A 15534-nucleotide genomic window follows, 5' to 3' on the forward strand; every position below is an offset into this window, starting at 1 on the left:
AGATAAGCGTTGTTGTTTCTTTGAAGGGGAAATTCTTCGTGTACAGGTGACCGGCCATCTCTTGTCGTGGGCTCTTAAGGCGACAGGATGTTTTCAAAATTCATATTTGGGTCTCTAGAATCTGCATGTAAGGGACGCTGAAAAATGTTTTCCCGCAGCGTATGTCTGTCAAAGCAGATGAGAGACGTTTTATAAATGGGGAAGGAAAAATGCAAAGTCGTCCATATTATCCGGATGTTTTTTGTAAGTTTCCCCGCCAGTCTGATTCTGACGTTCTTTGTGCGTCATCTTTGTCGTAAGACTCACGGTCGTGAAGAAAATGTGACAACATTCTGACACCTGCACTTTTGCGTTATGCAAATAATAGATCTTTATTTCATATCCTGGAACTCGTTTGAGTCCTTAAAAAAACTCAAAGTTTTGTTAGATAGAAATGCTCCGCTTGAAGATCTCATTGTTAGCTTAACGGAAATCGTCAAAATATCAGCTATATTCAATTTTGTGATTTAAACAAGTATGTTACTGCATGGCGGCAAACTGTTATAAAGCTGAAATATATTAAACAGCTGATTAGTTTATTACGTGCAATTATTATACATTTGTTATTATTATTATAATACATACATAATGATTAATATAATTATAATACATACAATATTGTACACATTGCTGTAATTGCAATGAAGTTATAGTAAATTTAATTTACTTAAGTCGCATTTAGTAAATTGAGTACGTGTTGCTCTCTCATTAATTTGAACATGAACTTTAACGACTTTATTTAATATTTTATACTCATCTATCCTACTTTTATATAATATATTCCAAAGCAATGTCCTGTTCCTTTGCATTTATTAAACATCGTGTTCTTCTCTTTCATAGTGGGACCTACTTACACATACTAGAGGTGCCCGTACTAACGTAGGCTACTTTGTCGACATCCATAATATATGCATAGGATCGGACAAAATTAGGCATACAGTAACAAAAGCTGTGGAAAGTAGATTTTCTTTTGGGGCAGAAGGTAGAGAGTTCGAGCTAGACCTGTTTTTTTTTTCACACTTGTAGACCCATGTTTGGTCAAGTGTTTTTCCACTATAGGCCTGTTTTTGTCTTACCCTACGTATATACAAACCGTTTGCAGTCTGGAATCTACTAGACACATCTGAACGTAAATGAGTATCAAATTAGCCAATTCTATATGGATATGCTTTCGCGCCTTGAAGGTACGTCTTCAGCTTACGGGGCAAGCGTGCAGCGGCTTGTATCTAAGAGATGATTTTTCTTTTATAATCAAATGAGTGAAACACTGATTGGGTCGGCAAAAGTTTCGGCAGAAATGAATACCCAATACGGACAGAAGTACTCAAGTTTTGGGGCTTCAAGTTTTCCTTTTTATTATCGAGTCCCATATCTTTATCAACACCATCATCTGCACACATGCACATATCATGTATAACAACCAATTGCTTCTATATACCTCATAGATGCCTCAAAAATTTGTAGTTGTAATAATAGCAAAAACGTCATCAGAATTTCCTTTTTGCAATGCACGTGCACGATTTGAAAAGATCAGTGTCTAAGTATAGAGAGCAGGAAGTCGAATTGTCTTTTCTCGAACGGTTAAATTACTACATTGGACTTTGTTCTGTTTTACGCCTTAGCACAAATGGCCCTAACTTGATGAAAAAAACAGAGCTAACTTCGAATAGGACAACGACTTGATACGTCTCTACTACTATCAGTAGTTATAGCATTGCTGACCTGTGTGTGTTCACACGTTCGTAGTTCGTGTGTATTCTCTTCCCAGTTAATTACATTGCATTACATTGATTATTATGTACACATAGAAAATATGTTGGGTTATTGGGTTAACATGATCGCCCCAGCAGCCGGACTCTTGGTACCGCGTGTTTACACAGAGAAAATTCAGCGGAGGTTACAAGACCCCCGCAGATCCAGCGTACGACGACGGCCTAAAGTGTCCTCATTAGGGGTGTATGAGGGGGTATCGTCTAGATTAATAGGAAAAAAAAGATACAATGGGTTCGATACGTAAAATAACTGTAGTGATGTCGATTTCTACGAACTGTAAAACTAATAAAATAGCGATATTTTCTTTCGGGCTTGCCCTTATTGTTTCAGTCCATTCAGCATGTTAGCTTGTTGCCTGAAGTTCTTTGCCTCTGTACTAATGTCAATGATTTCGAGTGATCATATCCTTTCTAGTTGTACGCTGTCGGCCTTAATTAGAACCGGTAATAGGCTTGTTTGTGATGTATGCTCGTGGATAATGTCCAGTTGTAAAATAAGGAAACTAATCGGGTAACATACATATAATGATAATGGTATACAAGAAATGCCTTAGTGCAACTTGACAGCCATACGCTATCCTATGGCCTAAGCTAAAGTGTATATAGCGTACTCAAGGGGTGCGTACTCAAGAGGTTTAGATAACAGGACCTTTGCGTAGCTGCTATCGTATTCGTTTAACTTTAAAAATGAATGACACCAACAGCTACTGACTACTGCAGTAGTCCTTCACGTTTTTAGTCCGTTTCTGATCAGTTTCATATCATTTTATAAACTTTGTCAGTAAACTCTTGTTCTTTGACGTTTAACGCTAACCATTACACGTTACCACGGCGTACCACACATCGATCCTTTCTGTTTTTCCTCTTTTTCATTCAAGCAAACCGCTCCCACTATTACTTTCGGTCTATGACCCGTCGAGTCGCATCGGTGACTGATGAGTCATTATGCCACCCCTTGCCTTCTGAATCATCGGATGTCCGTGATCCGACACGTAAGTGTTGCTCGAACAAGGCAAATTTTACCTATGCCCTACACATATCCAACATACAGATCACAGACGCTTTGCTTGGTGTATTTATGTAATGATAATGTTAATTTACCTGAAAATTATTTGAGGACGTTACATGTGTTTCGATCAAGGTGTCGCGTGGCGGTCAACGCACTCGCGTTAGCCGAATGACGATATATTTTCAACCGCTATGATTCTGTCGACAACCAGAGAGACCCCACTTCCCGGCCAGTAGGCCGTGCAAGCATCATCAGTTTATCAAAAGAGAAACAGAGGTATTCTAGTGATGCGTGGCGCCGTGGGAGGTCAAGGCCCTAAGGTTGGATAACTTCTTCAGTACGAATAGGTAGCTCTGATTGAATTATGTCTACGCATTATTATTCTAAATGTTCGTTTGGGGATGTTTACGAACCAAGCGTTGGGTAGTAATAAAAGCAATAGAACTATTCGAAACATTGAAGATCGTCGAGCAGATAATGGTCGGGAACTGTTATGTTTATGGTAGTAACTAAATGCAAATCTATATTTGAGGTGCATATTTTATATTTATGAAAGTAGTCATTTTTGATCGTTCTGTAAATTGAGTCCATGTAAAGAGTTTAAACTGCTACTAAGGTAAAAGGTAGTGAGGTCCTTGATCAGACATTGATTAATATATGACCAATAAATATAGTCGTGTGACTGATCGTTTCACGTACCAACTCGCACGCGCACAGTTCTCGAGTAAATTTGACTTTCATAAGATGATGATCGGGCGAAAGTTCTGACTCGTATCGCTTACTGCTAGTGTTGATGGAAAAATCAATTGAAAATAGTACTGATAAACGTCAGATCGTACGCGTAAGGGCGATTATATGATGTTACCGTCCCATTCCTATGACGAACGTTTCTCTAGCCTCTTGTGTCTATTTTATAGCTTCTCACACAGGAAGCGATACAAACTACGCATTGAAAATTGGCTCAGCAGTAAGGGGCTCCATGCATGTCCTTGTTTCGGTGGCTATCATCTTCGCGCACCTCGTCACCGAGGCCTTCGTCGGGACTGTCTCTCGATGCTCTTTGTCTTAACAGAGCTTCGAAGTTGACGTTTCCACGACGTGGCCCAGCGATTTCGATTGCCCTTTCAGCCACTGATCTCGGAGGTACTGACCCCTGAACCAAACTAGTCGACACGTTGCATGCCGTTATTGAGCTTTTTCCCGTTGATGAACCAACCCGGTAACGCTCAAGACTGTTTCCGACCGCTGGCACCAATGAGAACGCATGCGGCTGTGTTTCTCCCCGTGCCGCGTGATAGGTCCGCGATTGGCCCAAATAGGCTACATCAATAGCTGTTCCACTGCTATTGTCACAATTATGGGTAGTAGAGCTACTTATATTGCTATGACATGCCTTTGCTGCTGGCAACGGAACTGCGCTGCTTTCGTTGAGGTTTTCATTGGTGGCGACGGCAGTTTTTCGAAGGTGTTCAGTGATACGGTCAGCGATCCGCTCTTCGAGTTCACTAACTATGGCCTTCACGAGTCTGCTAGCAGTGGTCGTGCGATCAAACGTCTTCTTTTCGCCGCCGGCGCCATCTTCGATGGGTTCTTCCGAAGACGATGCAGCTACATATGCTAAGGCGGACTGGTGCAGAAGATTAGTTAAAACCACATTACCTGTTAACTGCCTATTACCTTCTAGGCCGCTTTGATATATGTGAATAGTCCCGTCTTTATCATGATAGTGAACAGGCGTACTGTGGGAAAAATTTTCCGGATTTGGAAGGAGCATATCGATATGATGATGGCTATAATGGCTAGCACTGCAAATCGATGACCCTATTGTGGTCAACAGCTCGGTAGACGTCAACGGCGTCCCTACATGTGAAGTGACTCCTGTCAACGACGTTGCAGTTTTACAAGTCGCATAATTGCTATGGCTAATCAAACTGCTATAGCTAGTACTACAATTACCGTCGGTACTGCGATTATGTCCTCCATCTTCTGGGTTAATCGGAGTTTCGACATTCGTATGGTAACATAATCGAGCAGGAGCGAGTGACGACGCCGCGCCTGATCGTATCGTTGGAGGAACGCTTTCTGTGCTAACTTCAGGAGATTGTTGACATCCTGCCGACGATAGAACGATCGACGCTACAGTACCTATGCCAGTTTTGATTGTGGGTTCCGTAAGGACAGACGTCGGGATTGTCGTCCAGTCAATGGTGTTGTTCTTTTGGACAGTGACAATCGTCTCGTAGCATGGCTTTTCCTTCATGTTCGATGATGGAGGCGATTGGGCTCGATTAGAAGATTTGTAAAACGCATCGTTTGTTTCAGCAGCAAAACGCTGGCCTGCGCGATCCGTCCCCGTGTCAGGAAGGGTGGTCATGCCATTTTGCTTTTTTCCCGGAATGGCCGCCTCAAGAGCATCGCGTTCTTCACAGTACTGCGAATATTGCTGCATGACCAGGCAGACGGAACCTACGAGAACAACGATGGTCAACAAGACTCCAATAACGACTCCGCCTATTTCAACTGAAGCTATGAGAACAACGGACGCTTCGGCACGTGGATGAACGATGAGCGTCATAGAAGCCGATACGTTGCCGGCACGATTAATCGCCTCACAACTGTAGGGACCGCCGTCCTTTGGCATTACGTTGACAATCGTGAGGACACTGGATTTGAAGTTGAATCCAACAGCGGAAATATACTTCTCCTGGACAACGTACATTTGGTTGCCGAACGACATCATTGTCATGTTTCGTATTTGCCGGCCCCTGATCGACCACCGGATGTCAGCCGGCGACTGAGAGTCAATCTCGCAACGGAGAGTTGCATTATCACCTTCCGAGGCGGTAACCGAGGCGTCCATCGCTGCTAACTCGGGTGGGCACGCGAAATCGTCAAAGTCTAGAGCTTGCCACGAAATACCTGCGGCAAGAAACAAAGTCAAGCTATGTAAATAACTACTGAGGAAACTCTGAAACGTTACCATTATTGAAAAATGAGTTCATTTGAAAATTCTATCCCTAACGAATCGTTAGCTGCTCATATCTAGTACGGTCAAACAAAGCAAGCGTAAGGACATCTCGTTTCATGTTGGGAAGGGCCGGCAGTATGAGGCAATATTGAGCATTTATGGACAGGTACACTGACAGAAGTTACCAAGTCGTAGTTCTGTTGCGTATCTCCCTTTGCTGCGTTCAGCAGACGCTAATACTTAAAGGAATTCGATTTAAATCAATCATGTATGGGGAAAAACAAACGGAACACTTTTTAACGGGTCAATAATACACTGTAATTCAAACTGAGTAGAATTAGGTCGTTACAGCCTACGGACTGGTTTACTCTGAATAGCAATCTCCGAATATATGTAATACAATATACGATTCTTAACGCGCTGCTCGTTTCTCTCGCGCCTGTTGTCGACTGACCTTTATTTTCATTTGGAGCCTGAAAACGACGATAATGTTTGCCTTAAACTATATTAGCGACCTATCTATACTCATGTCGCTCTATACGCCAACAACTAGGAAAAAAACGCAGATACTTTACAATTACCACCGACGATACGAAGATTATGCTCCATGTCTTGCAACATGTATATGTACAAGTATGATGACATTTATCTTAACGTAAATATATATATATATATATATATGGCGGAACGTTCAAACCGACGTAAACTATAGCAGTTTTGATTCTGTGTTTGGTGAACATCGGTATCTCGCTAGAAAATGGACGAAACTGGGCCTCCCAAATGAAGTAATGCAATGCTGTAACTAGGATCAGTTGTATGTCAGCAGCAAGTGCTGTTTCATGACCGTTTATCTCACTCATTGCAAGGTAGAACAACAGGAACGGCTAACCTTTAATATCTGACCAATCGACTACATCATCAAAGCGTCGATGTGCATCAGGCATCAATATTGTATTGAAAGTACGCACCACAGTCCGTCCGCCAATCCACTGTATTATACCGCAACTCATCAGCGAAACCGATGAAATCCACCAACCTCACTAGATTCACTAGTCGATCGAAAGATCGCCACGGGGCTCATCACAGGTCTGAATTTACCATCGGTAAAGTTTAGCCTACATAGTCTTACCCGTAGACCCATACGCGCATCTTCTCGTCGATCAATTGTATTGTTTACCCTCTCCATTGCCTATAATATGTGGTACCCTAGTTATCTTCACCTTGCATGTACATAAGGGTGTGCAAAACTACTGCAACAGCAGGCAAAAAAAAGTAGCGAAAGTTGGTGGCAAGCCAAAAGGGAAATAAGAGTAGTGCGATACAATGGCAAAGCACGACACGGGGAGAAGGTTTAGTTTACGGGCTGCTGTGTTGTATAACGCCGTAGGCCATGGTCTACACCCCTTCTCTTCTCCTCTTTGTACCCCCCCTATATTTTCTTTACCTCTCTCCTCTTCAACTTTCGTTCTCCGTGGCGCAAAGAAAGTAAAACTTTCGGAACGACTACGACAACGCTGACACTGATGCCGGCGAACACTTTCTAGCCGATCTTTACATCAGTTTCGGTCTTGAAATCGTTATTGCAATGGCTGGGACCGCAGTCCTACGTGCCCGAGGCAATGGAGGAAAATTATGAACAAGGATTGTAAATATATGGCCATTTAAAAGAAGCGGGTAATGGACGATTGAACGTGAAAAGCGGTGGAACACCCATTGAAAGTATTTGAAAGTTTGAATAACTAGGCTGAAGGCCTATAAGCTTTGAAAACACGACAGAAATTATCTAATTGAGTGTAGCTCAATAACTAGTAGTTCGAGCGTGACTATGAAAGGTACAAGGTGGATATTGCACCATATCGAATAGACAGACGAGCTAATGTCGAACATATACAAATAGATAAAGAAATAATCTACCTTGTAACCTCGAAGGCTGCGCGCACTTCGGTGGCAGTGGTAATGGAATATTGTTATTTGACATCCATTGTCGAACTTGCCGCATCTTGCAGTCGCACATCCAGGGATTTTCCTAAAACAGGTAGACACGTAAGATTGTGTAGGTTTTTTTTTGTTTGTTTACACATTTCTATTGTATAGAGGATGTCATTGATTTGTTGTTCGACTGTCTAGATTATCGAATATCTAAATCGTTTAAACATAGCTCTACGATATGTTCCCCTGATGTACATGCCGTACTGAAGTACAACAATGGTATTGCAACACACTACACTTTCAAGTAACAACAATGTTCAGCCCAAGGAGAACAGGTCCATCCCTTTTTCCTAGAGAATACCTTAGCGCCAATCTATGTGTTTTGCTGTTAAACGATATTTGAGGAAATCTTTCTAATCTTTGAATAGTGCCACTGAACTAATAGTCATCAATAGCCAATAGGAATCATGACTCTAAGATCGTATTCGTTACGATGACAAACAAAAGAAACTAGTCTGATTATATATATATATATTTTGACGTATATTGTTTGTATTAACTGAGCAGTGGAGCGTTGATATTTGAAATTAGTTATTAAAATTAACCTATTATTCTTAGCAAAACTAGACATAAAGGGCCAATGCTTACCTCAAGGTCAACTCCGTGTAGATGCTGAGTTGAAAGATGCTGAGCGAATGCTTCAGGAGGTACTTTGGTTAGAAAGTTGTGCGATAACCTTAGGAATTCAAGAAGACGAAGGCCTCGGAACGCATGCGGATCGATCGTTTTCAGTTGGCAACTGGTTAGCACGAGCGTACCTAGACGGCCTAAACCCTAAAAAGACATTTTATATATATATATATATTATTTAGTTATTTCATTGGACCTGCAGAGACAGCCTTTGAAACATGTCCTTCTTTTATTTTACAATAGACTGTACGATACAACAATGTAAACTTCGTTCACTACACTCTAATTCGTTCTGATTGTATATTTAAGCACAAATAGTGCAGCCATTTTTCGGTTTAATCTGACGTGCTATATATGTATATATGTGTACGGAATAGATAGTTCCGTTGTCACTGCATTCATGATGGCGTTCGGTTTTAACAGGACTATATATTAGCCGAGTAAGCATTGGGGTCAACGAGTTTTCGTATTGATTCATGCTTATGGGACTAAAATTGTAGCTTTTGACACTGTCAAGTCAGAAACAAGGCGTTAGGCATAATTGTCAGCATCATATAAAGCAGCTGTATAACATTTCCTCAGTGGGGTTGGCCAGTATTTGGCTTTGATGAAGCTCATCTATCTTCTTTGTTTCCTTACCCCACGATGGTATAATTGTTGTCAAGAATATTGTATGATCGATCAAGGGCGCTGTAGTTACGTGGGTTAACTGATTAATTAAATTGTCTTCATTTGATTGAAAATTATTGACGGTCTTTCCAGCTAGCTAGCCTCAGAGTCACATATATCAGGTGGTATGACCCGCGCCGGGTCAGCGTTTATGTTATTTGATAGCAATATACGTTAAAAATCCTTTTATTCGTAGTTAAAGTAAAATGTATACGTAAAATATCTGTAAAATTTCTTCGATATTTCGCTATGGGTCTTTTTTCGCTTCTATTATGATGAAGGCACAGATGTTTTTCGGACCCATTAAACAAATTCTGTTACTTATGCTAAAAATACTTTACCGAAGGGGATGGCCCTTTCATAAATTTTGATATATCAAAGATGTTCCTGTGGTGGTCGATCAATTACAAAAAAAATTGAATGGAATTATTGGAAAAATTCAGCCATTTTATTGACAAAAAACTAAACGCCCTACGCTAAACTATTTGCAGAAAGCTGGCTACTAAAAAAGTCAGATGTTCAGGCGTCACAAGAACCGAGGGAAAAAAATTCCCTTAATCCTATTCCATTTTGCGAAATTTTACAGGAACTCGATCCAAAAATAAGGTGGTTGATTATATGCGGTAATAACGTGTAAATAAAAAAAAGTAGGATGAAAAAAAGCTGTGACAAAGCCCAGACTGACGTAAAAGGAAGTGACGATTGGTTTGTGGAATTCAAAAGGAACCATACAAGATGAGTTGCTACTGCCTGGCTAAACAATTGACACTGACAGGCTTAACACCGAAAAAAAACCTATTGAAAATAGTGGACGGAGAAGGTCTCGTCTTCCACCACGACAATGTTCGATCACGTATATTTTGAGCTACTTGATAAAAATAGGACAAAAAAGGACAGGGCAGGATTCGAACGTACATGCCGAGTCTTGCGGCGTGACGCTATCATCTGTTTCGGTCTCTGCGTCACTCCTTTGATAGTGCTAATTTGATTCCAATGCGATTTGATCTACAAAATTACTTTTCGCCTAGAAATTACACAGATCATGCTAGAAAAATGGTACACGGTCATCGATTAAAATCCTGTGTTTATTTGGCTATATATAAAGCATGAAAAACGTTTACCTCAATTTTGCTCAATAGTTTACTTTTAACGAGCTAACAACAGCCGATTAACTGAATAGACCAAGCTAACAACATTTTTTAATTGCGCAAATCCGAGTCACAATAAATAAGACTGTTATTTTGGGGTCACTGAAACATGTGGGTTAAAAAACAGCTGCAAGATATAGCTAAAATTGAGTGAGCATAAAATCAACTTCATATTGCCGCGTCGTGCTCGTGGAAAAAGGGCAGGGAACTGTTAAATTTCCTTTGACTAACCAGCTATATGCAATCTTGAAAATTGTCAAAAAAAAACATTCGATGAATATAGTGCACTGCAGGCAGAAAGCAGAAGAACGAATGTATTGTGGTATGATCGTGTTCGAGGCATCCATGGTTTCGGTAGTTTAACGGACTCGAGTAATAACTTGACGCGGATACTTATATAGTTACTGATAGTAGGCAACGAAGGCTCGAGTTTCTGCTTAGTTTACGCAAATTTGAGGGAAAAAAAAAGCAAATTAGTAGTAGTTTCTTTAATATGTGGTAGAAGGCAACGTACAATGAGTGGAAGTCTGGCACGCAACCTTAATTAACAGTCTGTTAATCATATATCCATTATAGTTCAATAGGAACGGTTTTTAAGGCAAATTCCATTAGCACTAGGGATTGTTTCGCTTAGTATAAAGGATAAAGTAGATGGCATATAACTAAATGTAGTTGAACCAAACAAGGGCCAGCAATGACATATTCTACGGTCGATAAATAAAAACCTGCGCACTCCGCCCCCAGATTAGTTCGGATGATTGATATTTAGCGGAAACGGTCGCACACGTGCATGTCACAGCAGATAAAACATAACAATATATTGAAACGTTGTGCCCCTCCCGCTGGCAACCTGCACGGTTAGGTTTAACCAGAGGCTTCATGTTATTCACCCACTAGGCTCTTCTTGAGCGAAATATAATTGTGTACTACAGAAGCCGGCTCTTAGCGATAGATTGTTATGTAGCTAAATGTCTGAATGAAGCTCACAGGCGTTTTGTCTCGTTTTCGTAACTAACAAATAAATAAATAAATAAATAATAAAAGGTATTACAAAAAGTAACCCATTAGAGCATTCGTTGTCAACATTTTAGCTCAGCATACCAAAGGCAAAAAAATCATTTAACAAGCTGAACCTAATTAGTAGCCTTAATTAATCATTCTATTGGCAAACGATTCTAAGAAAGCTCATCGTTGCTTCAACAATTACCATCATCAGATATTAGTGTGCAGAAGCCACTGGGAGAACATCGGATATTTGCTAAGATTTACATACGTTGGCTGTATAAAGCGATGCCTTATCTACTAAAACAGTCTGAATAATACGCACCAAAAACGCATCGTCATGTAAAACTTCGATGGGATTGTTGTTGAGTGATAATTTCCGCAAGGCCAAGCAGTCCGACAAAGCTCGCGTTGGCACCCTGGTGAGGAAATTCGCGCTGAGATCTAGGTTGACGAGATTATGCAGCAACTGCCATCCGACAACAGCCAACAGAGGTGTATGTGAGTAAATGGCGGTGATGACAATAGTATCAATAATAACGTAACGCCCCCTAGGTTTTTTGAAAGGCTTATCTACCAACCTAAACCCCAGTATCTTATATATATAGTTTTGATTATATCGTTATAAGTTATCAAATTATCGAAATACCTATAGAACATTGTGATAGAATTGGCACCGCGTCTAAAGATACGCCCATAAAGGTAAATTTTATTCGCTTTGTGCAGGTAAAGTTTGAATAGGCAGAACAGCGGGTAGTCATCGTGTTGTAAGGGTGTCTTCTCATGTCTCTTCACCCTGTGCCAGCGAACATGCCAATCCAGCCATATATTAGTCTCGAAGGTATTTACTGTATGACTACCTGAAGCGATTCGTCTGCCAGATGGACCAAACCGCAGCGTGAAGCAAAAAGCCGCTGCAAGTTTGTATAGCCAAGGCGTTGGAACTCCCGCGACTCAAATGTCTGAAGAATATTTCCGGAAAGATCTAGAACCTTCGACAAGCAATAAATAGAAATCAAAGACAACGTTAGTTCCCTTCTCCGATAAAACACTAATAGCAACCGTTGAGCGGTATCTCGATACATGTAAACTCGTTTAATTATGGTATTAACCAAAGATCCCGGAGGAGATCAACTCAATAGTAAACCAGGTGTTCCAGACACACAGAAGGTGCAAACGTCTCGCAAAAAGCGTACCGTCGGAGCCTACTTAGACGATGAAATTGCCAAGGAATATTTTCCTCTCTAAAGCGGCCGCTATCAAAAAATCAGCTATTTCAAAAATGATCTTTTGAGCTCTTTAAAACAAAACTTTATTTTACTTCACGAAGTTTTTACTTCAGTTTACTTCACGAAGGTGTTGTTCGATTGTTTCAGAAGCTGCATAAAAATAACGTAAACCGTCGATTTCGATCAGGAAAGTAAGTTTTAAGTTTAGGCGATAGTTCGTCCAGCCCGAGGAGGTCGTTTGGTAACTGATGTTCGCTAATTGCGGAACCGGAGCACTGTTTTCCGCTATAAAGAACTCGTTGCTTCCGTTTTAAAGGGGATTTTCTAGTCTTGAAAATGACGGGTAAGCGCATGCCTGCTATGATAGATAAATTGCCATAAAGTTTACCCGAATCGAGACGCAACATTCCATGGAATCTCTCATAGTCCCTAACTTTAGTAGGCAAGCAAGTTACCGTTGCACTACCATTCAGGTAACATTATAATAAATAAACTTCCTTTCAGCTTTCATTAGTCTACCAGTATTTGATCGAATCGAGTCCCGTACGCCCTGACTCAGCAGCGCGGTTTGTTACAGAAAGCTAAAAATCAGATGTTTCAAAAGCGTATGTAACGACTGAGCGTAGAACAATATATTAGAATATGTTAAGTAGCTAACTTACAATGATACTTCAGGAGGTTATACGTTCATGAGTACCAGGCTCGACAGAGGTAAACGAACAACATTGAGTAGTAATGAATGTTCCAAAATCGAATTTATGGTCCGACAAATGACAGCTTATGTTTTTCATTTATGTTCTGTAATTAAACGCTGTGTAATTAGCTTATCAGAGACGATAACAAGTTGTCCAAGGACGACATTTTCATTTTAGTTTTATTACGCACATAGAGCGAGCGTCAGATGAAATTTACCTTAACCTTTACCTATGTTGAACTCTACACTACTACGTTCTAATATATCGCATTTCTCTTCGTGAGGTTGTGATACTGACTTGGGTATCTTTGTGGAGTTTCTGAGGAACTTCGGTGAGTTGGGCGCCGACACACAGAACCGTTTTTTTGCCCATCTTCCATATGCATTCGCAGAGCCTGGGGCAGTGGCCGGACTCTTGTGGGATACCCAATGCAAACACTAGAACGGCAATTTTTTTAAATGTATTGCAATTGTTACTAGCAGAGCGCATCCCATAATCGTAATGGAGCTACAATAAACGAATTACTTCAATTTGACAGGCGGTCGGCGAGTGAGATGTCTACGAGGCAATTTTACAGCGCTAGAGATAAAATGATGGATATTTTTCTCTAATTTCTATATAGTTTTTTTTTCAGCATGGATACACAACAAATCACTTCGGTTCAGGTGCACCCTATACTCAAGTAATTCAACTACCTGGAATATTATTACCATTAAATTATATTTGGCTACCTGCTAATTCACATTTGCCCATTTCTGCCGCACCTCACATGGAATGCTAGGCTTGTTTTTTTTTTTTACATTTTGTTAGAATATAATCGAAAGATGAATAACAATATAAGAACATGCGTACTGGAATTAGTTAAAAAAAACTATTATAAAAAAAATGTAGTTACTAATATCCGACAACTGAAGGTACAAAAGCACTGCATTTAATAATACACAGGTACGTTATTATTTTGTTCTAATCGTTACGGGAGCATAGAACTATTATGCAGTGGTCAAATTTGCCTACCATAAGGTCTGCTTGGTTGTACCACTGAAAAAAAAATTCTAAAGATAGCCGACAAGAAGATAACAATAGACGGTAATCCATGTTTCAAGCCTTACGTGCGAAACTAGGTTGGGATTTACTCTAGGCGGCTGATCTATCCTAATTATAGGAAACTGTATCACTATAGTTAAGTATAACAGTTAGATAATTAATCATTATTTACATCGTATAAACGCAAAATGTAGTCTCGCAAACCGCCAAGTGATTTTTCTTCATATATATAAATCCTGTTTCAAAGTTACTCTGCGCAAGCTTTACTTTTACCTGACGATGGAGCTTGTGTTAGTGGTAGAGATGTGTTAATTTCATGTAGGGGCGTCGGCTGAGTTTCTAATCCCAATACTGAAATAGTCGCCGCGGCCATTAGTAGAACTAATGCTGAAAGAGTACAGGGGTGAAGGAACAACAGGCAGGATTTTAGACGCAGAAACGCCGGTAGTATATTGCCATATTTTCGATACCGGTCGAGCCATTGCAGTCGCAGTTGACCAATGATTGGATCACTGCAATCTACATAATCACAGGTCAATGGCAGTGGATCAGTAATTGCGGTGCGGTAATTCAGCGTCCAATTCGGTGACACGTTTTTACGCGGGCCCATGTTGCCTAGGCGTCAGGTCACATCGTAGAAAGTCGTCACGATGCTGTAAAGTGGTTAGCAAACGTTAGCAAAATTAATTCGTAGAGTACGTTGAAAACGATTTTTAAAGTTGAATAGAAGATGAAACAAACCATTTGTGCGTTTATTGAACTGTATAACTTTGTGATAAACTTACTAAAACCACAATCTACACTTAAATTACAACTTTCGAGTAACTTGATTAGCGTCCGTTTTTGTAGATCCTATATATACACATATATATGCTAGCTTGTCGGATCACATACATATATTGAATGCGCATCTACATCCGCCTTACGAGTGCAGTGACGATAACGACAAATGCCCTGGCAATCTTGGTGCAGAGCAAGGACCTGGAAATTGGGTTCAATTGTACACATGCACACGTTAATGAATTGCTGAATGAGTGAGTAAATTATGTGGATGCTGGGTTAACAGTTATTAATAGGCTGAGGTGCTTTAATCAATCATATCATAACGCATTAACGAACTTCAGAAAAATCTCTACATAAAGAAGTACAGGTGCAGTTACTGATCAAAATCTCTATGTCTTAAGGACTATCGCCCTTTGTAAAATATCTGGGTAAGTTACTACGGTCACGTAACAACTCAAGGCTACGAGTATCTCTGCAATCTCGTACACACTCTCCCAAAACTTTCTATGAGGACTGCATATATCTTGGCGTCGCTGTATATATATATATATATATAT

At 40.3% G+C, this 15534-nt stretch overlaps 1 protein-coding gene across 5 annotated transcripts in view; it reads right to left on the reverse strand.

Annotated features, from left to right (window-relative positions):
- Positions 1–1352: 1352 nt before the first annotated feature.
- The window catches only part of LOC111249948 (uncharacterized), an 82592-nt gene continuing 68410 nt past the window's right edge, over positions 1353–15534 (reverse strand). For 4 of the 5 annotated variants that reach the window (XM_086987201.1, XM_086987200.1, XM_086987199.1 and 1 more), the window contains 8 exons: positions 15089–15175; positions 14468–14847; positions 13448–13587; positions 12087–12218; positions 11552–11695; positions 8366–8551; positions 7703–7814; positions 1353–5739 (listed from right to left, as the gene is read on the reverse strand). In XM_086987201.1, coding sequence (XP_086843327.1) covers positions 3782–5739; positions 7703–7814; positions 8366–8551; positions 11552–11695; positions 12087–12218; positions 13448–13587; positions 14468–14804 — 3009 coding nt within the window. In that variant the 5' untranslated portion in view covers positions 14805–14847; positions 15089–15175 and the 3' untranslated portion in view covers positions 1353–3781. Of the gene's footprint in view, positions 5740–7702; positions 7815–8365; positions 8552–11551; positions 11696–12086; positions 12219–13447; positions 13588–14467; positions 14848–15088; positions 15176–15534 lie in introns of those variants that run through there. The other variant, XM_086987202.1, reaches the window with a different exon arrangement.

The sequence above is a fragment of the Varroa destructor genome, unplaced genomic scaffold (genome assembly GCF_002443255.2).
Source record: "Varroa destructor unplaced genomic scaffold, Vdes_3.0 BEIS01000004.1, whole genome shotgun sequence".
Classification (NCBI taxonomy): domain Eukaryota; kingdom Metazoa; phylum Arthropoda; class Arachnida; order Mesostigmata; family Varroidae; genus Varroa; species Varroa destructor.